The 20249-nt window shown below is 54.6% G+C and overlaps 1 protein-coding gene across 6 annotated transcripts in view; it reads right to left on the bottom strand.

The window, feature by feature from the left end:
- The window catches only part of LGR6 (leucine-rich repeat containing G protein-coupled receptor 6), a 107277-nt gene that overhangs the window by 29717 nt on the left and 57311 nt on the right, over positions 1 to 20249 (bottom strand). For 4 of the 6 annotated variants that reach the window (XM_012726857.1, XM_012726858.1, XM_012726859.1 and 1 more), the window contains 2 exons: positions 10050 to 10265; positions 5426 to 5497 (listed from right to left, as the gene is read on the bottom strand). In XM_012726857.1, coding sequence (XP_012582311.1) covers positions 5426 to 5497; positions 10050 to 10265 — 288 coding nt within the window. The remainder of the gene's footprint in view (positions 1 to 5425; positions 5498 to 10049; positions 10266 to 20249) is intronic. The other 2 variants (XM_012726860.1, XM_012726862.1) reach the window with 1 other exon arrangement.

The raw sequence follows: 20249 nt of genomic DNA, 5'->3' as shown, positions 1-20249 counted from the left end.
GTGAAACAAATAAGCGACAACACACTGCTGTTCTGCATCATTAATCAGGAGGGCTGGAAAGAGGAAGCCTGCATCAAGTCATCCTAAGAAAAAGGCAATCTCATTTTCTTTTTAAGATTTATTTATTTATGCATACAGAACTGGGGCACAGGCGAGAGGTGCAGGGAGTGAGAAGATTCACCAGAGGCAGAGTGGGGAGCAGGATAGGCAGATGGAGGAAGTACACTGATGAGGGGAGCAGCGGGCGGGTCAGGAGAGGTCTATTGTACCATATAGATCACCTTCGGGGCCAGGGATCGAACTCACACTAAAGCAGCTGCCGGCTGTGGCTCGCTTGCAGTGCTGTGTTTTAACCACTGGGCCAACAGGGAGGGCCCGGCAATCCCATTTTCTAATTGTGGAAACCAAGACCCTTGAGAGGTGAAGTGACTTCTTGGGCCACACACCAGGGGCAGAGCCAGGACTGGAATCCAGGTCTGTTGACTCCAGCCCCGTTGTTCCCCTCCAGGAGGCCTGGGCCCTGGAAGAAGTTTGCTCCTGTGGGAACCTGCCTGGTTTCTATGCTTGGTCAATGGCTGGCCATCACTCAGGAGCTGGTAAGTGACTGATGCTTATAAGACCAAGTCAGGGTGAGTTTCCAGCAAGATCTGTCTGGTCTGGGTGGTTTCAAGGACACAGAGACAGGGAGAACTTTGCAGCCACAGCTGCTGTTGACGTCAAATATTCTGCAGAAGCCAATTGCTGGGCCCTCTGGGTCCAGAGAAGGGTTTCCACAAAATGCTAATTTTGAATTGTGAGGCAAAGTCCTACAGATTCCTGCACTCCCTGTCCTCCCAGACCCTTGTTGAATGCTGGCCCTGATTTAGAGGGAACTAGAGTCAGGAGGTTCCTGTTCTCTGGAGGCCCCAGGTTTCCCCGTGGGGAGCAGACAGCAGGGAGCTCTAGAGGGTGGGATTTGTTTAAGAAAGTTGTAGTGGGCCTTCGCTGGTGGTGCAATGGGTTAAAGTGCAGCACTACGGAAGCTGGCTGCAGCCTCTTCAGCACAAGTTGGTTTCCCAGCTGGGGAGCTGACCCAAGGGCACAGCAGACCTCTCCTGACCCGCCCGCTGCTCCCCTCAGCACTGTACTTCGTCAATCTGCCTGTTCCATTCCCATTCTGTCTCTGGTGAATCCTCTCACTGCCCCTGCACCTCTGGCCTGTACCCAGTTCTGTATGTATACATAAATAAATCTTTAAAAATAATAATATAAAAAGGTTCTAGTGAGTAGTGAGGCCCAGGTCTGTGGGAGGGGAGGTGCTTCGGTACCCAGATCTACCTTAGGCCTTGCCCTCTCGGAGTCCCAGCTGAGAGGCAGATGTTAAATCTCCCGGTTTAGGGGACAGGGCAGACCCCCTCAGGATGCAATTGCATTTGCTTTGCTTTTTTATTTTTTTGTCCGGAATTTATTAGTAAGTGTAACCCAGACTCAGGGACCAGTAGCTGACGACACAGTCAGGCTGGAGTAGCTCCCTGTGGCTCCAAGCTCATGGACGGAGCAATGACCTAAAGGTTTCAGGTCCCTCAGGCCTCAGGGAAGAAGCTTCCCAGACTGCTCTTGGTCATGCTCTTTCTCAACCTAGATCTCCAGGAGAGTCTGTCATTGATCTGACCACACAGGAGCTAGTGCTAAGAGGAGAAATGTGTTAGGAGACATGAGGTTTGACTTCTAGTGATCTACCATCGCCTGCCAACTGTAGAAACTTGGGCACATACCCTAAGTCTTGGGATTTAGTCTGATGGGGAAAGTTGAGGAAACAAGGGAGGGGGCTGGCCCATCTGACTGAATTTCCCAACAGTGAAAGGGCAGCCTCACTGTGGGAACAGGGGGAGGTGGGGATGCAGCAGAGTGAGACCTGTCCGTCTCCAGCTGGCATTTCTCTGACACCCTCTCATCAGGAGAAATGGGTGCTCTGTCCCCAGAGCTCCTTCCAGCATGATCTGACCCCAGAGTTCCCCCCAGCGTGATCTGACCTCAGAGCACAGGAAGCTGTGCCTGCAGTGGGCATGATTTGTACTGCTTAGCAGGAGAGAAGGCACAGCAGTGCCCAGACCTGGGCCGTGCCTGATCACATTTACCTGGCTCTGAGAGCAACGAGCAAGTGCATGTCTATCTGGCTTACCCTCCCCAGTAGGCAGCCCACTGTGCAGCCGAGAAGCAAGACCAGGCTGCTTGCTATGGCCGGTGCAATCTGCAAATGGGAGCACAGGAGGACCCCAGCCAGCCTGGCTTCCAGAGCATCGCAGAGCCGTGTTGCCCTGTGTGCGTTGGCGAAGGCGTCTCTGTGCTCTGCTGGGACACTGGGGTAAGGACTGAGGGGGCCGGAAGCACCTGGCAGGTGCACTGTGGGCATGTGTCGTCTGCAGTGAGTGGTGCAGGTGGCGATGTGATTGCGCATGCGCGTGCTGCGCCAGCCCCCGGCCCCGCCTCCCAGGTGGAAGGGCTGGGTGCCACTCTCTCTCCTAAGAGGATCCTTCCCACGAGCCAAACCACAGCTCTGGCCAGAAAGATTTGATCTTCCCCCTGCTGCGGGAGATGAGAGAGGTCTAAGTGGCAGAGATTTACGGGGCCCAAGGGAGAAATACCCTTCCAGGGAGAAGCTCACATGAAAAGCTCAGGAGTAATAACCCAGGCTGCGAAGTGTGCCAATTATGCAGCAATTAAAAAGCTTGACTATCATTTCTTTCTCCTTTTATTCTCCCAACCACTCCTCCCCCTCCCCACATCTGGCAGCCCCTGCAGGCTCCCCAGCAAATGCTCCGGGGTATAGAGGATAAAGAACACACTTTTCCCCTTTTTAATTGGAGATCAAAAGTTGAAAGAAGAACTTATCCCTCAAGGGTGGGGAAGGAAGGGGTAGTGTTGAGACTGGGTCACTGGGGGGTGGGGGGGGAGAAAAGCACAGGAAGACGGTTTGCCAGGCTCTGTAAAAACTTTACATACATCATCTCATTTAATGCATAAGTCGATCCTGTGCATTCGGTGTTGCCAGTGGGAGGATACTGCAGTTAGAAAACTAAGACTTACAGAGGCCAGTGACTTGACCAAGGTCACTGGGCTGGTAGGCTGGCATTGCACCCCGGCCTGCTTGATGCCAAGGGCTGCGAACTTTTCCACCTGGCCTCGCCTTGCCTCCACCATACAATGTAGGGACACGCTTTCTTGTCTCAGCCTTGGCGTTCCCACCTGTAAGGTGGGTGCAGGTTCTGGGCTCCATGTGATGGAGCCAAACACCCCTGTAGATGAAAGGAGCAGTGGGCGCTGAGCGGCAGGATTGCTCTGTAATGAAGCCAGCACCAGCTGTGCCAGATGCCCTACACGGCAACCCAGTGGCTAATTGAGAAAGAATTAGGCAGCGTGCCTCAGAAGTGAAGAAATAACTGCTAGTTGGCTTTTTAGAGGTGCCAACCCACGCCCAGTATGTGTGCCCCCTCCCCACCTGATTTCCCAGCAGAGCTCACGGCCCCACACCTCAGGGCAGATCAGCATTGGCCTCCCTCCTGCTCTGTGGCTGCCCAGAAGAGCCAAACACCACCCCCAAAACTCTCTTATGTCCCGAGGGAGGGTGACTGTGGGGGTAGGGGCTTTAAGAAGCTAAGAGCCACCCCTTGTATCTGGGATCCCCTAAGACCTCGCACACAGTAGGTTTGTGCGATTCCCATCCCCCAGCAATGACGGAGGATGGCAGGTGCTCCCCTGGGACTTTCATGGGTGTTTCCTCGGTGAACACTCTAGGCCTGCTCTGCCCCTGACTCTGGCGGCCACGTGCCTCCCTGGACATCAGTTTTCTGGTGTGGGGGCTGCAGAGCTAGAGGGGAAAGTATATAGCCCAGTCAGGCTTTCCTGACTCCAGGCTGGAGTCATTCCCTTGCACCCCACTCCAGGGCACTCAGTCAGCTTAAGGGGGAGAGGGGTCTCCAGGACAGCTAGACCCAACTCTGCCATTTCTCCGGCAGGTTGAGTTCAGAGAGCAGCTGTGCCCCCCAACCTCACCCTGGAGGGAAAGAGGCTGCAGCCTGGCCTCGGCCCCCCCTTTCTTCCCCTCCACTACCTCAAGTGCAGTGGGCCTAGGCCCCTGGGGTGGCTCTGCTAAATGGTTCCCCCAGCAGTCACTAGTCAGGGCAACAGCTTGTCTCATAGCATTTCCTCCTGCTTTAGGTTCTAGAAAATCATTCACCTCAGGAGCTGCACCCTGGTGTGTGTGTTTGTGGGGTGGAGGTTAGGGAAGCAAGGCGGGGAGGGGGTATGTGAGCTGGGGGGGTCTCGAGGAACTGTGGCCAGCCCCTGACACAGTGAGTCCTCCCTCAACTGGGCGGCTCACACCGGTGATCTGTGGATCCTCCCCCCAGTGCTGCCTCCAGGCTGGCATCAGGTGGCCCTGGCAGCCACTCCCTGGGGGGAGCTGAGGGACCCCAGCTGGCAGGCCGCAGTACCGGGAGAGCCCGCCAGTTGTTTGCTCAAGTGGGGCCGCTCGGCCCCCTCTGCGGGGCTGGCGAGACTCCAGAGGAAATGATGGAGGGTTTGGGTGCATTCTGACCTTCACTGGATTCCAGGATGATGATGTGTGAATAATATGGCTTTTTAAGAGTCAACAGCTTGTGTGCTTTTTATAGTCAGGCTGGAGCGCTGAATGGGCCATCTCCCCATTAATCATCCGGCTAGTTAGATCAATTGGCAAACAGTGCCGGCATTACTCTGTGGTATCACTCTCCCTTCTGTCAGCAGCCACCCTTAAACAGATGTCAAGAGTGCCACGAGTCGGCCCCAGCCCCACCCCCAGTCTTCCATCCACAGGCTGATATCCTAATTCTTGTAGCTTCTCCCTGCAGTTCCCATCTCGGTCTAAAATTCGCATTACCGGGCTCTCCCTGGTGGCACAGCAGGTTAAAGCACAGCACTGAGAAGTTAAAGTCACTTCAACATGAGTTCAATCCCTACCTACCCTGGAGGGTGACCCACCTGGCACAGAAGACCTCTCCTGACCCGCCCGCTGCTCCCCTCAGCAGTGTACTTCATCGATCTGCCTGTTCTGCTCCCCGCTCTGTCTCAGGTGAAGCCTCCCACTGCCCCTGCACCTCTGGCCTGTACCCCAGTTTGTATGCATAAATAAATAAATCTTTAAAAAAATGTTGCTTTACTGTGGTGGTCGCTGCTGGCAGGGGTCCTAGGATCTCCCTGAACTCCCAGAAGGTACATACCACCCACCTGATGGAGGAAGGAATTCATTTTAGGTGATAGTCTAGAGACAGTGCCAGAGAGGAGCACACGGCAGGCCTGGAGGGCCAATCTGGCACCCAGTCCCCCTGGCCTTTCCCTCTGTCAATGCCCCGCTTCCTGAATCAGGGACTCCAGCACCCTGGAGCTTGGCCATAACCCCCACACTCACAGAGTCTCCAGGTTATGCAGCCCCTCGAAGCTGTGGGTCCCCAGATGCTGGATGTGGTTGTTATGAAGATGCCTGTGTAGGAAAGAAAGATACATCAGCACAGGGGCCCACACTGTCAGGCCTGCGTAGGGGGAAGTGGACGGCAACTCCGAGAGGAAAGTGGAGGCAGAAGCGTGGACAGAATTTATCTAGTGGTCCAACCCTTTGAGATGAGGGACTGGCTAACACCAACCTCTGCAGCCAGGCTTACAGGCCCATTAACCACGGCTACATCACTTTTCTTACTTCCTGTTGAAAGAAAAGTGAGAGGAACGCCCCAGGTCAAGGCTAAAGCAGGCTCCCCAAAGCTCTGGGAGAAGGGCCTGATGTCAGAGGAGCTCAAGTTCAAAGCTTCTTCTCTAAGTGCTTTGTCCCGATGCAGCCTGCCTGACCCAGTGGCCAGACGCAAGCCACTGCAGAAAATGGATAATTAAAGACAAAGCATCTGTCTCAGCTGGAGGAGCAGCAGAAGAGCCAGGAGCCTGGTAAGGCCAGAGGGGTCTATGGCCTTACCAGTCAGTGGCCTAGCACATGACCTTGAAGGCAGGTGATCTGAACAGCAGAAAAAGGACTTTTGAGGCAGACTGATGGCAGGGCAAAGGGTGGGAGGTGAGGACAAGCCCATCTGTGCAGAAGGGTGAGGGCTTGGCAGACATGAGCGGCAGGTGAGTGTGAGAGAGGCTTCCCAGGTAAGGAATAGTTGAAGACAAGCGGCTGAGTGTTCTTCCAGTTCCTAATGAAATCAGTGAAAATAGCAAGACAAGACTTTGCTCCTACCCCAAATAATATAAGCAGCAGCAAAGCACAATGGAAATAAACTTAAAGGCTGAATCTGGAGCTCTGATTCAACCCCCTTCCCCGCACACCTTCTCCAGGAATTGAACTGGCAAGAAAACAAAGGCCTGAGAGTTGTCCCTAACCCCCAATCTGACTAGAAGCCCTTATGTGGATATCCTTTTCCCCTCCCCACTTCTGGGTTCCAAAGAGAACAGGTGAAGAGAAGGAAAATAAAGACTCCAGGATAGTTCTTGAATTGAGGAAATGGCTTGAAGCCCAAGAGATGCTTGGGGTGGGGGTGAGGGGAGCAAACTCAGAGGTCTCACCCAATCTGGGTCTGCAGAGAAGTGAGCCATGGAGCATAACAAAGAGACAGACCACGCTGCCTCTCTTTACAAGCCTCCACCTCTGAGGAACAGGCGAGTGGATGGAGCCCAAGTTAGCCACAACACTAACCCCCAAGCTGCAGCCAGATCGAGTGCACACGCACAAGCCAGATAAAAGAAATCACATGGCAATTACAAAAACAGAACAGGGGAACAGGGAGAGAAGAGGTTGCAAAAGCCAGGCACAGCTTCCAGCCTAGAAGAAAATGGAACTAATACATGTGAGCAGGAGGCAATTTTCATAAATTGCCTTCAAAAACCACGCAACAGATGAGGATTTTAAAGACAAAGTTTTTATAATAAGAGAAGAGAAGGCATTGTAGGCCACGGAGTCAAACTGCAGAGCAGAACTAAATCACTGAGAAGTTAGTCAAGAGATGCTGAAAATTGAATTGGTGTCAGAGAAAAAGCTTGAGATAACCTTGGTGGATACAGTCAATGAGACCAAAAGGTTAAAATAGTTACGAACTAACAGATGTAGGAGACATAAAGGCTAATTGATGTCTTGGAAGAGAGCATCCAAAAATGAAACAGAAGATGTATTCAGAGACATAATAAAAAAAAATTCCCTAAAATGAAGAAACAATGGAATCTGCAGCTGAAAAGCATACATTGTTCCAGGAAAATTGGATGCAGAATATTCTACACTGTGACATACACTCGTTAAGTTATTAAAGTTCAAGGATTGAAAAACATCTTCAGGCAAAAAAAGAAAAACACTTATAAGGGGAAGAAATCAGGCTGGTTTCCAAGATGTTGTTCAAAAAGAAGGCAGCAGGCGGCCCCATGTGACATACCCTAAGTGGGGGAGGGCCCCGGGCCTTGGTCCTTTCGGTCCTCCATCCTCCCCCACCTGCTCCGTCAGGTTCCAGGAGGAGCGTCTCACTCCCCTGCTAATGGGAGTAAACTAGCGCCCCTGACCAGCTATCACCAGTCTCTCTCACAGCCGCCTGACTCCTGTGGGACTTCTGTCTCGATCTTGCACTCCCATCTACCTTCCCAGCATCTCTGGTCCAGACCAGCTCAGCTTGCCAAACACCTAGCTCCAGACCTCCAACTCCAAAGCACTCATTCAACCGTGGGCATCCTGGGCAGAAGAACCTGGCCCCAGCCTGGGGAGGGTGAGGGACATGGTTCAGCTGAAGAACCATAGACATAGGACACCACTGCTGTCCACTGGGGTCCCCTTTGGCCCATATCCATGGTAGGGACAGCCCCACGCTTGTCATGGGCAGCCCGAGGGACGCTGGGAGCCTGGGTCGAAGTGAAGCCCCGCTGGGCATGTCTCCTCGGCCTCCAGCTAGACCCTGGCCCACCACTTGGTTTTAATCTAACATCCCCTTGCTACAGCCACACCCTGTCTTCCTTATTTGCCTCCTGGGCTTTCCACTGCTCACCCCCTAACCCTTGATCAGCTTTCCCTGGCTTATGCTCCCCCTTCATGCATCCCCTCTTCCTCCACGCAGGAGGAAGGAAAGAGGGGTCATGTTCTGGCATCTTCTTTCTGTAGGCATGAGGGGGGCCTCATGCCCAGTGCTCCCCCCCCCCCACACACACACACACCTCTCCTAGACCTGCTGCAGGCCTGACTTTGAAGCTGGTCCCCAACCAACCTGTGGAGTCACCCTTGGCTCCTTCTTTGTCTTCCATGCTCTAAACCTTTAATCAGATCAACACTCCCTACAGATCCTCTCCACGCCAGGCCCTCCTTCCATCCTTTCTGCCGCCCTGCTAAACTGCACATTGATCGCCACCCACGATCTCCTAGCAGACCATCCTGTCTCCATCCTCGCCCTGTCCCTACCTTAAATCACCTTCCTCAACACCTTTTACCTCTGCTTGTGTGTTGTGTGACTCCCTCCCCCACACTGGCAGATAAAGCCAACACCTTGTGTGTTGCTTGTGTGTTGTGTGACTCCCCTCCCCCACACTGGCAGATAAAGCCAACACCTTGCTTCGAGACCACGAGCGCCCCAACTCACCTTTCTAGCTTCTTCTCCCACACTCTGCTAGAGGGTCTTGTGCCCCTGCTGGGCTGGCTTTGTGCTGACAGCCCAGCGCCCCAACTTTGTCCCATGTGTCTTTAGGGACACCAGTTGGGAACATTTTTTTTATGTGCCTGACTCTTCGTCATGTTTCCATGTCCAGAACCCAACCCGTCTCATCCACAAAACCTTCCTAGCACTCTCCCACACCTACTTCAGCCTCCCCAAACTCTCTGCTGCTGCTTCTGTCCCATGATCTGGCTGCATGAGCATAAGTTACATTAGTCCCTTTCCATATTTATTCTGTTATTTCAACTAGATAGACAGTCAGTCCCTTGGGGGCAGCAGCTGTCTCAACTTTTTGACTCTCTAGCACCCCCCACAGGGGCTATAGAAATGCCTGCTGCTGCTCTTTGTCTGGGACTCACCTCGAGACACTTAATTTCCCTGTAGTGTCTCTCATCCCCTCATGACATCACCGGCTTGTCCTGTCTACCCTCTTTAATACCCTCACTATATAATACCCCGGGGTGTATTACAGAGAGTCAACAGGGACCCCCAGAAGCAGAGAGAGTATGATTGACCTTGATAGAAAGGTAAGATCCATTTAGGAGATTTATCACCGTGCACCAGCGTCTGAGGAGAGAGAACTGCTTTTCCATCTCCCAAATGGATCTAAGCACCATCCATTCACTGCTTTGGAAAATCACACCAGGTTTCCAAGAGCAGGAGATGTAACATTACCATTTAGCACAGTCACCAACACACAAGTTCCTGCGGCAATTAGTGTACAACCCGAAGCAATTACACATGACCTCCAAGCCCTTAGTAATTATCCTATGAACTTACCAATCACTCATAGCAATTAGCTGGAAGCTAATTTGCACTCTAAAGTTCCCACTGGGAAGGCAGAGTTAACCCCAGTCCCCAATTCCTGCCAGGGATGCTATCTCCCAGGTAATTAACCTGTTGGGGCTTTGCTGTCTAATTACAAGTGATGACTTTTCTCTGCTTCTCCAGGCCTGGGAAACGAGATGGATTTATCCTACCCCTGCGCCAAGCATCTGACTGCATCATCTGTCAAATAAGGTGGGACTTATTTAAGAAATTCTTGACTTATATTCCAATTAGTATGGTATAGAGAAAATAATAGCTTAATTCCCGGTTTCTGGTCGTGGTAACTCTGGCCTTTTAGGGGCTCTCAGGCATTTCCACAGCCCTAATGTCACCTATTCCCGGCCCCCCACCCTCACCCCCAAAACCCTGTGGTGTCAGCCAGGGGTGACCATCTCATTTAATAAAGGGAAACTGAGACCACAGGGTTCAACAGGCAGAGAAGAGCAAAGCTGTCCAGGCTTCCAGCCCAGCTCTGGAGAAGGCAGGCAGCCCCGAGGGATGGTGGGGGACAGCATGGGGTGGGGGTGGGGCAGCACTCACAGCACCACCAGGCTGGAGAGGTTCTGGAAGGCGCAGTCAGGGATGCGGCTGATGTGGTTGAGGGCCAAGGTCATGGCCTGCAGGGCAGGGAGGTTGTTGAGGGCCCTGACTGGGATCTCGGTGAGTGCATTGTCGTCCAGCCACAGGTGGCGGAGGGAGGACAGCCCCTCAAAGCTCCTCTCCGGGACCAGGGAGATGAGGTTGGCATCTAGGCGCCTGGGGGGAGAGAGGGTGGAGAGGGTCAATCCAGGGCAAGGTGGAGGCCGAGCTCTGGGACTGGGCTGGGTTGGGCCAGTCAGGTCAACAGCCCCTCTGAGGCAGCTGGGACTGAAGCTGTGACTGGGCCACACCCAGCCCTTGCCCCGCTCTTCAAGTTCCCACACCGGGCTTCCATCACAACCCCCAATTCTGGATGCTTTAGGCTGTCTGCTCCTAGTTATGATGTCAACACTTCTTCTCAGGCCCAGGGTTGGCCCCACAGCCCACTGCGGCTAAGCCTTGTTCCCCCCACACCCCCAAACCTATACCAGCTTCCCTGCTCTGGATGTGACACAGTTCTCAGTCTTGTCCATGCCAAGGTCACATGAGACGTTTCTGCCATTGGCAAGGAGAAGAGGCCTCCCCAGACAGAAGTCACTCCCTACTCCCATCCCAGTATCACCTGCTCCTTGTCCCTTCAAGGACCTGGTTGTTGGAAGAGGGGCCTGCCAAAGTCCTTCTCACTTAGTCGATGGCCTATGGGAAGCCCCTGTTGGTCAAGTCAGAGTCCGAGCTATGGCATTTTTCAGAAGAGGTAAACAGACGGGAGGCGGTTCTGCCTTTCCACAGCCAGAGAGCCCACAGTGACCTGAGACCATGTGATGTGAGTGCTAGTTCCTGGCCACCCAGCAAAACAAGGAAACCATCCATCTTGGCTTTTTACAGCCAAGCCCGAGCCACGGTGTCCTCTGTCGATATGCTATTCTGCTTCCCGGCCTGAAATCCCACCTTCATGCTGCTGACCACACTGGGGCCACATAAGTCGGTCTGCAGTCCCGGACTTGGCTAATTGAGGAGTCTTGGCCTCACACTAAGTAGCTGATGCGCCTGGGCAGGGGGCCGAAGCGACACTTTCATCCAACAGCACAAACCCACTTGTCGACGGCCTACACCCCCCCCATCTCTACCCTCCGCCATTCCCCACGGCCTTTGTTGCCAAAAGGCCACTGGACAAACTCCCAGACTCACAGCAAGGAGCCCATGGAATGACGCCTTGGCGGGGAGAGAGAACTGACTGGCACAACTCTTGGAAGTTGCAATTAGGAAAGACCTCCCACCTGCATCAAACCTGACCTGAAGGGACCAAAGCCCTTCAGTGAGTGCCCTCTACTGGCAAGGCCGGTCCCTGCAGACTGGGTCCCCCAGTGGCCTGTGGCTGGCTATCTGGGGAGCTGGGTGAAAATAGGGAGCCCCGAGCAGGCCCCAGGAGAGTCTGCCTCAGAAGACCTGGAAAGGGGCTTGGGAATCGACTCCTAAAGAGCACCCCAGATGTTGCTATGTACAGACAGCTTGGGAAATGTGGGACAAACATTCCGTTGCCAAACGGAGACGGTGTCCATCTTTCTTGGTGAAGTACAGTGGGAAACCCAGGCTAGCGTTCATGGTGCCGTGCAGTGGCAGCCACAGGAGGCCGGAAGCCTCCAGTCAAGGCTGGAGGTGAGAAAGAGAGTTCCAGGCAGAGGGAACAGCAAGTGGAAAGTGTGGGGCTGTGGGGGTCTGAAAGCCATCAGGCAGGGTTCAGGAAGAGAGCCTGAGGAGGAGCGCCAGAGAAATGAAAGGCTAGTGAGACAGGGGGAGCAGAGCTGAGGTGCAGGGCCTTGGGAGCAGTACTGTTACCCGAATGGGAGCCGATGGAGGCCTTTCAAGCAAAGACACCATCAGGTTTCTGTTCCAGAAAGATCCCTCTAGAAGAAGAGCAGCAGAGAGAGTCGATCTATACAACCACCTTGTCCAGAAAAGGACAGCCCAGTCCATGGACGCTAGAGAAGCGAATCTGAACACCTCAGTGTCTAGGCCTCAAGAGCGTCCTCTGCTTATAGTGACCCCTGATGCTCCTGGCCTGGGACAGCAAGTCCTGGCCCAGCAGGTGCCCTAGAAGTCACCAGAAGTGTTAAGAGTCTACATGGCACCCCATATAGAATGTCCTTCCCTGCTTCCTTCCTGCGTGTGCAGGGCGCTTCACCACGGCCTCTCCCAGGGCGCTGGGCCTGGCTAGCCAGGAGCCAAGGAGGGCATGCGAGTGCTCTTTGCACCACCCATATGGGAACATGGCCGACCTACCAGGCATCACCGAGCAGCTCAAGAGCCACAGGCGTGCTGCTCCCCTGTAGACATGCACCCCAACAATGTGCACGTATCCAGGCCTTAGAAGCCGGAAGCCTCACACGGGTCCTGGCCGGGAAGGCGCACACCTGGCCTCTGTGGAGCGGAGCCCATAGTGGATGATGTTCTGCCTGCAGCTTCATTCAGACCTCGCCGCCTCTGTCTATCAAGAGTAGCCTGTGTTCCAAGGGCATTGCAGGTATCAAAACACTCAATTGTCACAAGCTATGAGGTTGACATTTTGCCAATGAAAAAAATGAGAAACAGAGCTTAAATAACTTGCTCAGAGTCACACATTTAGCAAGTGGAGGAGCTGGGCTTCAAACCCAAGCAGTACAGCTCCATAGCCCACATCTGCAGCCAACAGGCTGTCGCCAGCATCTCTGTAATTCCACAGTGTTTCTGCACTCCTGGTTGATACAGCAAGCTGAAGCCCCCAGAAAACGTCACCTCCCATCCAAGGCACCAGCCCTTCACACCTGCTGTCCACCCCATCCAGCGGGCCTGGCCTTAAACTCAGTCCATGGTGGCCAGGCTGGCCAGGCTGGCACCATCACCCCCACCCTGCCAGGGTATCCGTGGGCTTATAGACAAGATCTTCCTCCAGGACCAGAATATGGCCCCTGGACCAGGAGCTCACATCACCTGGGTGCTTGTCAGCAGTGCAGAATCCTAGGCCCCACCCTGGACTTCCTGAACCAGAATCTGAATTTTAACCTGCCTCCAGGAGGATGCACTGAGTTGTACGCCCACTGTTTCTGAGCATGGAGCCAGGTCTTCCAGGGTGTTCGATGTGGAACAACTGGGTAAGAGAGGAAGGCTGGGGAGGGGGGCACAAGACCCTTTCCTATGTGCTTAGTGATCAGAGGGTCCTGGGAGACCTTGACTTGGGTTTGGTCATCAACTGTGCAGGGTGTCAAGAGTGGGTCCACCCCACACTCTTGGGTAGCTAATGCCCGTGGCAGGCACTGTGGCCAGTTCTGAGTTCCCTACACCTGGCACAATGCCTAGTTCACAGGGGGCACTCAATGGTGTTTAAGAATAAGCTCTTCAAATGCTCAGAGTCCCAAACTGGTGGTCTGACCAAGTACACAGTAATTTGGGGGAGCCTGGGATGGCCTCCTGCCAGGGATGGTGAGCCATCCTGGCTCTCTACTCCCGCACCCCACTCCATGCATGATGAGGCTCTTGCCCCATCTCTTCCCCACCCACAGAGACACACCTTCCAGAGGTCCAGCCGCTCCCTCTGGGCCCAGGGAGCTGCACCTCGGTCCTACCATGTCCAGAGACCACATGCAGGTCGCTAAACCCTGAAACCCACTTAGACATACACAGAGTGGAATGGACTTTGGGGGCCTTAGACAAAGAAAAGTGGGAAGTGGGGTGTCATGGAGGCCCTCAAGGCGGGAGAGCCCAGGGCCAGTGTGGATGGTAGAAATGGGCGCAGATTTGGGATACCGTAGGGCAGGCGAATTGATACGGCCCAGAAATATGGGGACCGGGAGGGACGGGGGCTCCTCTCCTAGACCTGGGCCTCGCTGTCTGCAACTACCAGGGGAACAGGCCCAGGAAGCCTGACTGCCCAGGCCGGGTGCTCCCTTCCTCTCTAAAGTCAGGCTGGGAGCAATCCACAGTGACAAGCATCACACGGCTGACCGATTTGAAACCTGCATGAGGACCTCTGGGAAACAGGGCAGAGGTGTGGCTGGGCTGAGATGGCTCCTGGTAGGGGCATGGGAGGAGGGGGTGACGCCTGGCAAGGGGAGCCCACCTCTACACTGCCCCTGGAAGCGTGAAGAAACTGCCTTTTCCATGGCACATGTACAAGTGCACACACATGTGCGTGTGATGCCTTCACACGTAACTCGGGGCCCAGATGAGCCCAGTTCATATACCTCACGTGACCTGAGACAGGGCCCTGCGAAGGACCCTTCTCCAGGCTGGCCCAGCACCACCCTGGCTCAGGACGAGGCCTGGGGAAGGTCGGAACGGATGCGCCTCCCGGCCTCTCCTCACCTGAGAGAGCGTCACCCCGCCTCCCACCGGGGTCTGCGGCTCTGGGACTGTGGGTAGGTAGCCCGGGCACAGGGAGGGGCAGTGTCTACAGCCCGGTCCTGTCACTTGGGGGTGGGGGACATGCCCAAGGGGTAAGGTGGGACAAGGAAGAAATCAAACCCAGGGATTCCCTGGTGGTCCAAGGGGTTAAAGCTCAACACTGTGAAGCTATTTGCAGTCACTGCAGCATGAGCTCTATCCAGGGAGCTGACCCGCATGGCACAGCAGACCTCTCCTGTCTCATCCGCTGCTCCCCTCAGCAGTGTACTTCATCTATCTGCCTGTTCTGCTCCCCACTCTGTCTCTGGTGAATCTTCTCACCCCCTGCACCTCTGGCCTGTAGCCCAGTTCTGTATGCATAACTAAATCTTTAAAAAAAAAAAATTGGTCAGGCCTAAATTTGCTTTTGGGTGAGCTGAGTGTTTCACTAAGGCCAAATTATTATTAGCAAGTAAAAATACATATTGTTTGTTCATTTGAATTTGAGTTTACAATAATAAGTAAAAGGTTTAAGCATGTGTCCTATGTACTAGGGTAATGGTGCATGGGTGAATTGTTTTATGGGAATGTCATGGGGAAATCACACATTGTACAAAATGAAGGATGATGTAATAAATATATTTTTTAAACAAAATATGTCCTATGTAGTATTTGAGACATCGCCCAGTCAAATAGTTTCAGACAAACAAGGAGTAACTTTTTCGGTAAGTTGGGCCATGCAATATTTGCATTTTATGTGGCAACTCTAACCCAGGGGCTTCCTCTGAGCTGGAAGAGGCCTCCTTGCCAGAGGGATCAACTCACAAATTCCCTCTTTTAAATTCTGGGGTTGGCCTCCGGCTGTATAGTTTAACTACCCACCCAGAGACAGCACTGAGGTTGAATCAACCAAATGCACAGCCTGTCCTGGGCTGACAGGAGGTGGCCCAGAGGCCCCTGGGCACACAAGGGAGGAAGTGGCCAGTGACGACTGAGGTCATCCTGCTGGTTTCAGCCATGAGCACACAACGTCCCTGGAGGTGGTCTCCCCGAGGAACCCAGCAAGGGTGGGGGGCAGCATGAGAGGAAACAGCACAGTGCTAGCTTCTACTTTTTCCTTTCCTCTTCCTCACACCACTGTTCCCATCACCTCACCCCCGGAATCTCTGGGATCCCCAAAGGTCAGCAGCGTGGCCCTCAAGTGGTCACTCCCACCCTGTCCACCTGGCAGCATTAGGTGCCCTCTGCCCAACTCCCCCACCCCCGTGAGTCAGGACTCCATCTCCCTGGGGTCTCCTGTCCTCTAGGCAGGTGGGCCCAGATTCCTCTGCCATGTGGGCATGAGGGGGTGGGGGGGCTGGAGGCGCCTCTGGGCAACCAGAAGAAGCTGCCATTTGGGGCTAAGAGACCTTTTGGAACAGCTCCGTGTTCACAGGTGGGAGAGCCAATCCAGACAGACTCTGGTTTGGCAGGAAGAAGAGAGCAATTATACCAATTAAGCTCTGGAATAAAATCAACAACCCCCAACCGCCCTTCTCTTTCTCCCACGTGGGCCTGGGCTCCTTGAGTGATTTCTGATTATAATTCTTACCTGCGGTAATAGGGCAGATTAGCAGGGACCTCACGGGCCAGTTCGGGCTTGCTGGATCTCTGGGGAAACAGCTTAACCTCTCTCAGGCCAGACTGCTCCTCATACTTCTAGCCGAGGGCTGAAGCTGCCGCTGAGGCAGGAAGAGCAGGAGGAGAGGTTGGGGCTTCCCGCCAAGGTCTCTGGGGCAGGTGGTCTGAAAGTCACCGCCATAGGACATCCCAGGGAGCTGGGGAGAGGGCCTGGCCTCGCTTGACGGCCAGCTGCAGGCCAGCTGCAGGCAGCAAGGGGCTACTCGCTGACTGTAGCCCCGAGTGAGAGCGTGAAGTCAGAACCACACCATCTCAGCGCTCAGGGGAGACTCCCCACCTCACCATCTTCTTTAAGAAGCATGAAGCCAGGGACACAAGAGAAGTTCCAAAGGGAGTGTCACGCTGGGACCAACCTCGGGCTTTCTTTTCACTTATCTCTACCCACCTGGCTCCCCTAAAAGGAAGGATGTCAGAGGCCACACCTTCCTGGGCTGCAGAAGGCACGCTTCTATCTGGCAGCCAGGGTCCCTTCTGGCCCCCAGAGTGCTGGGATCTAACGGAACATTCCGGGAATTTCTCCATATCCTATATATAAATATACTGTGAGATCTTAGTCAAATATGAGACAAGAGGGACAGAATTGGGGGCCCCAGAGGGTTGCCGCTGACCCATGGACGTCACCAGGTGTTCACTAAAAAGGCATCCCAAGTTCAGAGGCTGACACACAGTACTGGTGTTCTGGGCACCCGCAGATTCCCAGGGAACGAGGGCACAGCGGGGCCATGCAGGGTATCCTGGTCTGTCCCGCCAAGGTCAGACAGGACCTGGGCCATCTCTCCAGCTCTAGATCCCGTAATGAGATAGGTCAAGAAACTCGAGCAGAGGGTCCTTAGAGCGGAGAGAGCTCTACACCAGAGTCCGTCAGAGAGGTGTGCGCCAGCAGACCGCTCGCTCGGGGCTGGGTCCACTGGAGCAGAAGGGTGCTCTCAGAGGCCTCACAGATGTGCCCTTCCCACCTGAGGAGGAACTTCCAGCCAGCCCTCAGGTCTAGCGGTCCTTGTCCGTTGTCACTGGGCATTCAGAGAGGGGCAGGGGCCACAGTGTTATTTCAGAGGCCCTGACCTGCTGTCAACCGGGGACGGGTCACTGGGTTTGCTGCAGGTTCTGCCCAGCAACCTCCCCAGCAGCCCGCCCATCCCGGCTGCTCCACCTGCCTCTCTCTTCAAGCTGCCCTCTGCTTAGACCCACCCCCTGGGCCTGCACCAGCCACCTCGTTTTCCGGGCCTAGCACCCAATTTCCTAGCAACCCCCCTCATTGCTAGACAATGAGGAGGCGTCTCGCATGGAGGTGGCAAAGCGCAAACCCGTTGAGCCGGCTGCTTCCAGAGGCCACACACCCAGGGACCCAGTCATGCCCCTGAGCTCAGAAACCTCGACAGTTAGAGATCAGGCCCCCTCTTCTCACTTCTTCGCTGTGCCCTGGGCTAAGCCCAGGCCTGGCTTCTTCTGCGGGACCCTGTGCCCACCCTCAGCACTTGCAGCCTCACCCTGGACTTCCAGTAGGTCATAGCAGGAGACGAGAGAAGGGCTAAGGGGCAGTGCCTGGTGGCAGGTGCCTCTGGGCTCTGGTGGGATGGGGAGCAAGCAGCGTGGGGGAATACTGAAAGGGGGAAATGGGTGAGTGGCCACTGTGAAATGGTTATGGTGGGGAGAGATGTGCCACGTGGGAGCTGTCGGTTGCCTGGAGGCGCCAGCAGCCCCGACCTAGAGCCTGCCAGGGGAGGGGAAGGTTCCAGCAGGGAGCAGGCTGGCACCTGCAGAGTGGCAAGGCGGTGCCCCAGGCCTTCCACAGACAGCAGGGCCCCAGCCTCCTGCAGCGGCACCCGCCGCCCGTGCCAGCTGCAGAGGCCCATGCGGCTTCAGTGGGATAGCAGGGGCTCCCTGGCCGTGACCGCGCTGGCCCTGCCTGGTGGGAATTCTCACCCATCTGAGGACCAAGTCCACTTGGGTCCACTCAAGCAGCTGGGGCCAATGCTTGGGCACCTTTGCTCCTCATGTGGAGACCACAATCGGCCTCACATGAAGGCCCGTTGTGGTTTCATGAGGGCCCCAGAAAGCCTCTACTGACTCCCCCACCCCCAAAATCTCCTCACTGCCTGCAATGTCCCCTACCACAGACGGTATCAGCCTTTCAGTCTTCAATTCAATGGTTTTGGTGAAGTCCACTCACTGTCCGCCATCCCCAGCTAGCTTGTTTGTGTGGGACCCAAACAAGAACGACACGCAGTGCCCCTCTGGAGAAGCTCTCAGGCTGTTTACTGCTAAATAAAGCAGTGTAGGAACCTTAGCTGTTGTGGAGAGCTAGCTAATTGCCAGGTGTGCTAAACATTTTACATATATTTTCATATTTAATCTCCACCCAGCCCTTGAAGTGGGAAGTTTATTATCCCCATCTGCATGCAGAAAGGAGACTTGCGAGCTGAAGTTTTGGTCTGACTCCAGAGCCTGGGGCTTTCTGCTGAAGTCACGAGCGTGACAAACACTCTGGGGCCTGAGACCCATTCTTTGCCCATGGGGACACACAGAGAAGCGACATCTGAGCTGACTGCCAAGGGGGAAGCGTGGTCTCCTTGGGGGGCAAGGCGAAGGGACAGGATGAGCGAACTGGGCTTCGGTGAGGGGCTGATGTGGGGGCACGAGAGGGGTGAAGTGGAGACAGGGGAGCTAGGAAAGGCAGGTGATGGGCACCCACACATTCCCTGGGCATTTTACAAAGGACGACTGGCCTCTTGTGTTGATGGGCGGGGAAGGAGGGGTGAGGATAAGGCAAGGCTGGGAGGTGGTTTCAAGAGCACAAACCAAAGCTGTCTCCTTATGCGAACCTGAGGCTCTTGCAGCCGGGGTCCCACGAGCAGGGGGTGGGGACAGGTGAGCTGGGAGGCAGCAAAGAAAAACCACATTAGGGCCCTCCCTGGTGGCGCAACAGGTTAAAGTACAGCTCTGTAAAGCGATTTGCAGCCACCGTAGCGCGAGGTCGATCCCGGCCAGGGAGCTGACGCACATGGCCCAGCAGACCTCTCCTGTCCCGCCCGCTGCTCCCCTCAGCAGCGTGTTTCAGTAAATCCACCTGTTCTGCTCCCTACTCTGTCTCTGGTGAGTCCCTCAACACCTCTGGCCTGTGCCCCAGTTCTGCATGCATAATTAAATACATCTTTGAAAAAAAAGAAAAACCACATTAATGTTCCAACTGTTGAGTCAGAGCTCCTGCTGGTACGTCTCTACATATTTCAGCAGCCGAGACAGAGGGGTTCAGGGTGTGATGTCTGACTTTAGACTTTACTGCTCATGTGCTGGGGGGGTCTGGGGCATCACCCCAGCTCCCTAGCTCATGGGCATTATGGGAGCTGAGTGATAGAGAGAACTTGGCCCTTTCCCTGGGCCAACACCTCTGGTTCCTATCCCAGGATGGGGAAGAGTGGGGGGGGGGGGCGCGCTGTGTAACCTGGAATCGGGGCTCTTCATGCTGAAGTGGCCACCACTCACTCTGGGTTCAGTCTGTGCTTTTATTGATGGGTTCATGACTTTCCCATGACCCAAACTTGAGCGGCAGTAAGCACTTGTCCTGTGTGGCCTTCCCTGGCATGTGTGAAGAAATCTTGTCAGCTAAGGAGGCCCCATAGGAGCCTGTAGGGGGCTGACAGTTGGGGGCTGTAGCCAGAAAAAAGGTTGGGCAGTGTCTGAATGAGAAGTAGCAACCACGCCTCCAGTGCAAACGATCAGACTCCAGACCCAGATGGAGGAGGGTCTTCTTCTAGCACTTTCTGCACCAGACTCTGGGGTACATGTAGTCTGGGCAGCCAAGGTCACCCCAGACTGGATGTTCCTCCACCTCAGGTGATGTGTGAGTCTGGGCTCCCCTAAGTCTACACTGACCAGCAGAACTTTCCATGATGAGACAAGTGGTCAGCATCACTCCTGTCCCCTACAGTGGCTGCTGGGCATGCGTACATCCTGAGCACTTGACATGTGGCCAGTGTGGCCAAGGAACAAAAACTTTAATGCTATTTTAACGGCACACGAGCTGAGCAGTGGGCCTACCGATAACACAGCTCCAAGACACAAGCTGGCTCAGTGCAGGAGCTTAGGGGAACAAGGAGCTTAGGGGTATGGACACAAAGGAGATGC

The sequence above is a fragment of the Condylura cristata genome, unplaced genomic scaffold (genome assembly GCF_000260355.1).
Source record: "Condylura cristata isolate star-nosed mole 26May11 unplaced genomic scaffold, ConCri1.0 scaffold00018, whole genome shotgun sequence".
In the NCBI taxonomy this organism is placed as follows: Eukaryota; Metazoa; Chordata; class Mammalia; order Eulipotyphla; family Talpidae; genus Condylura; species Condylura cristata.
The sequence above is the reverse complement of the archived record's forward strand: the minus strand, read 5'-3'. Positions and strand labels throughout refer to the sequence as shown.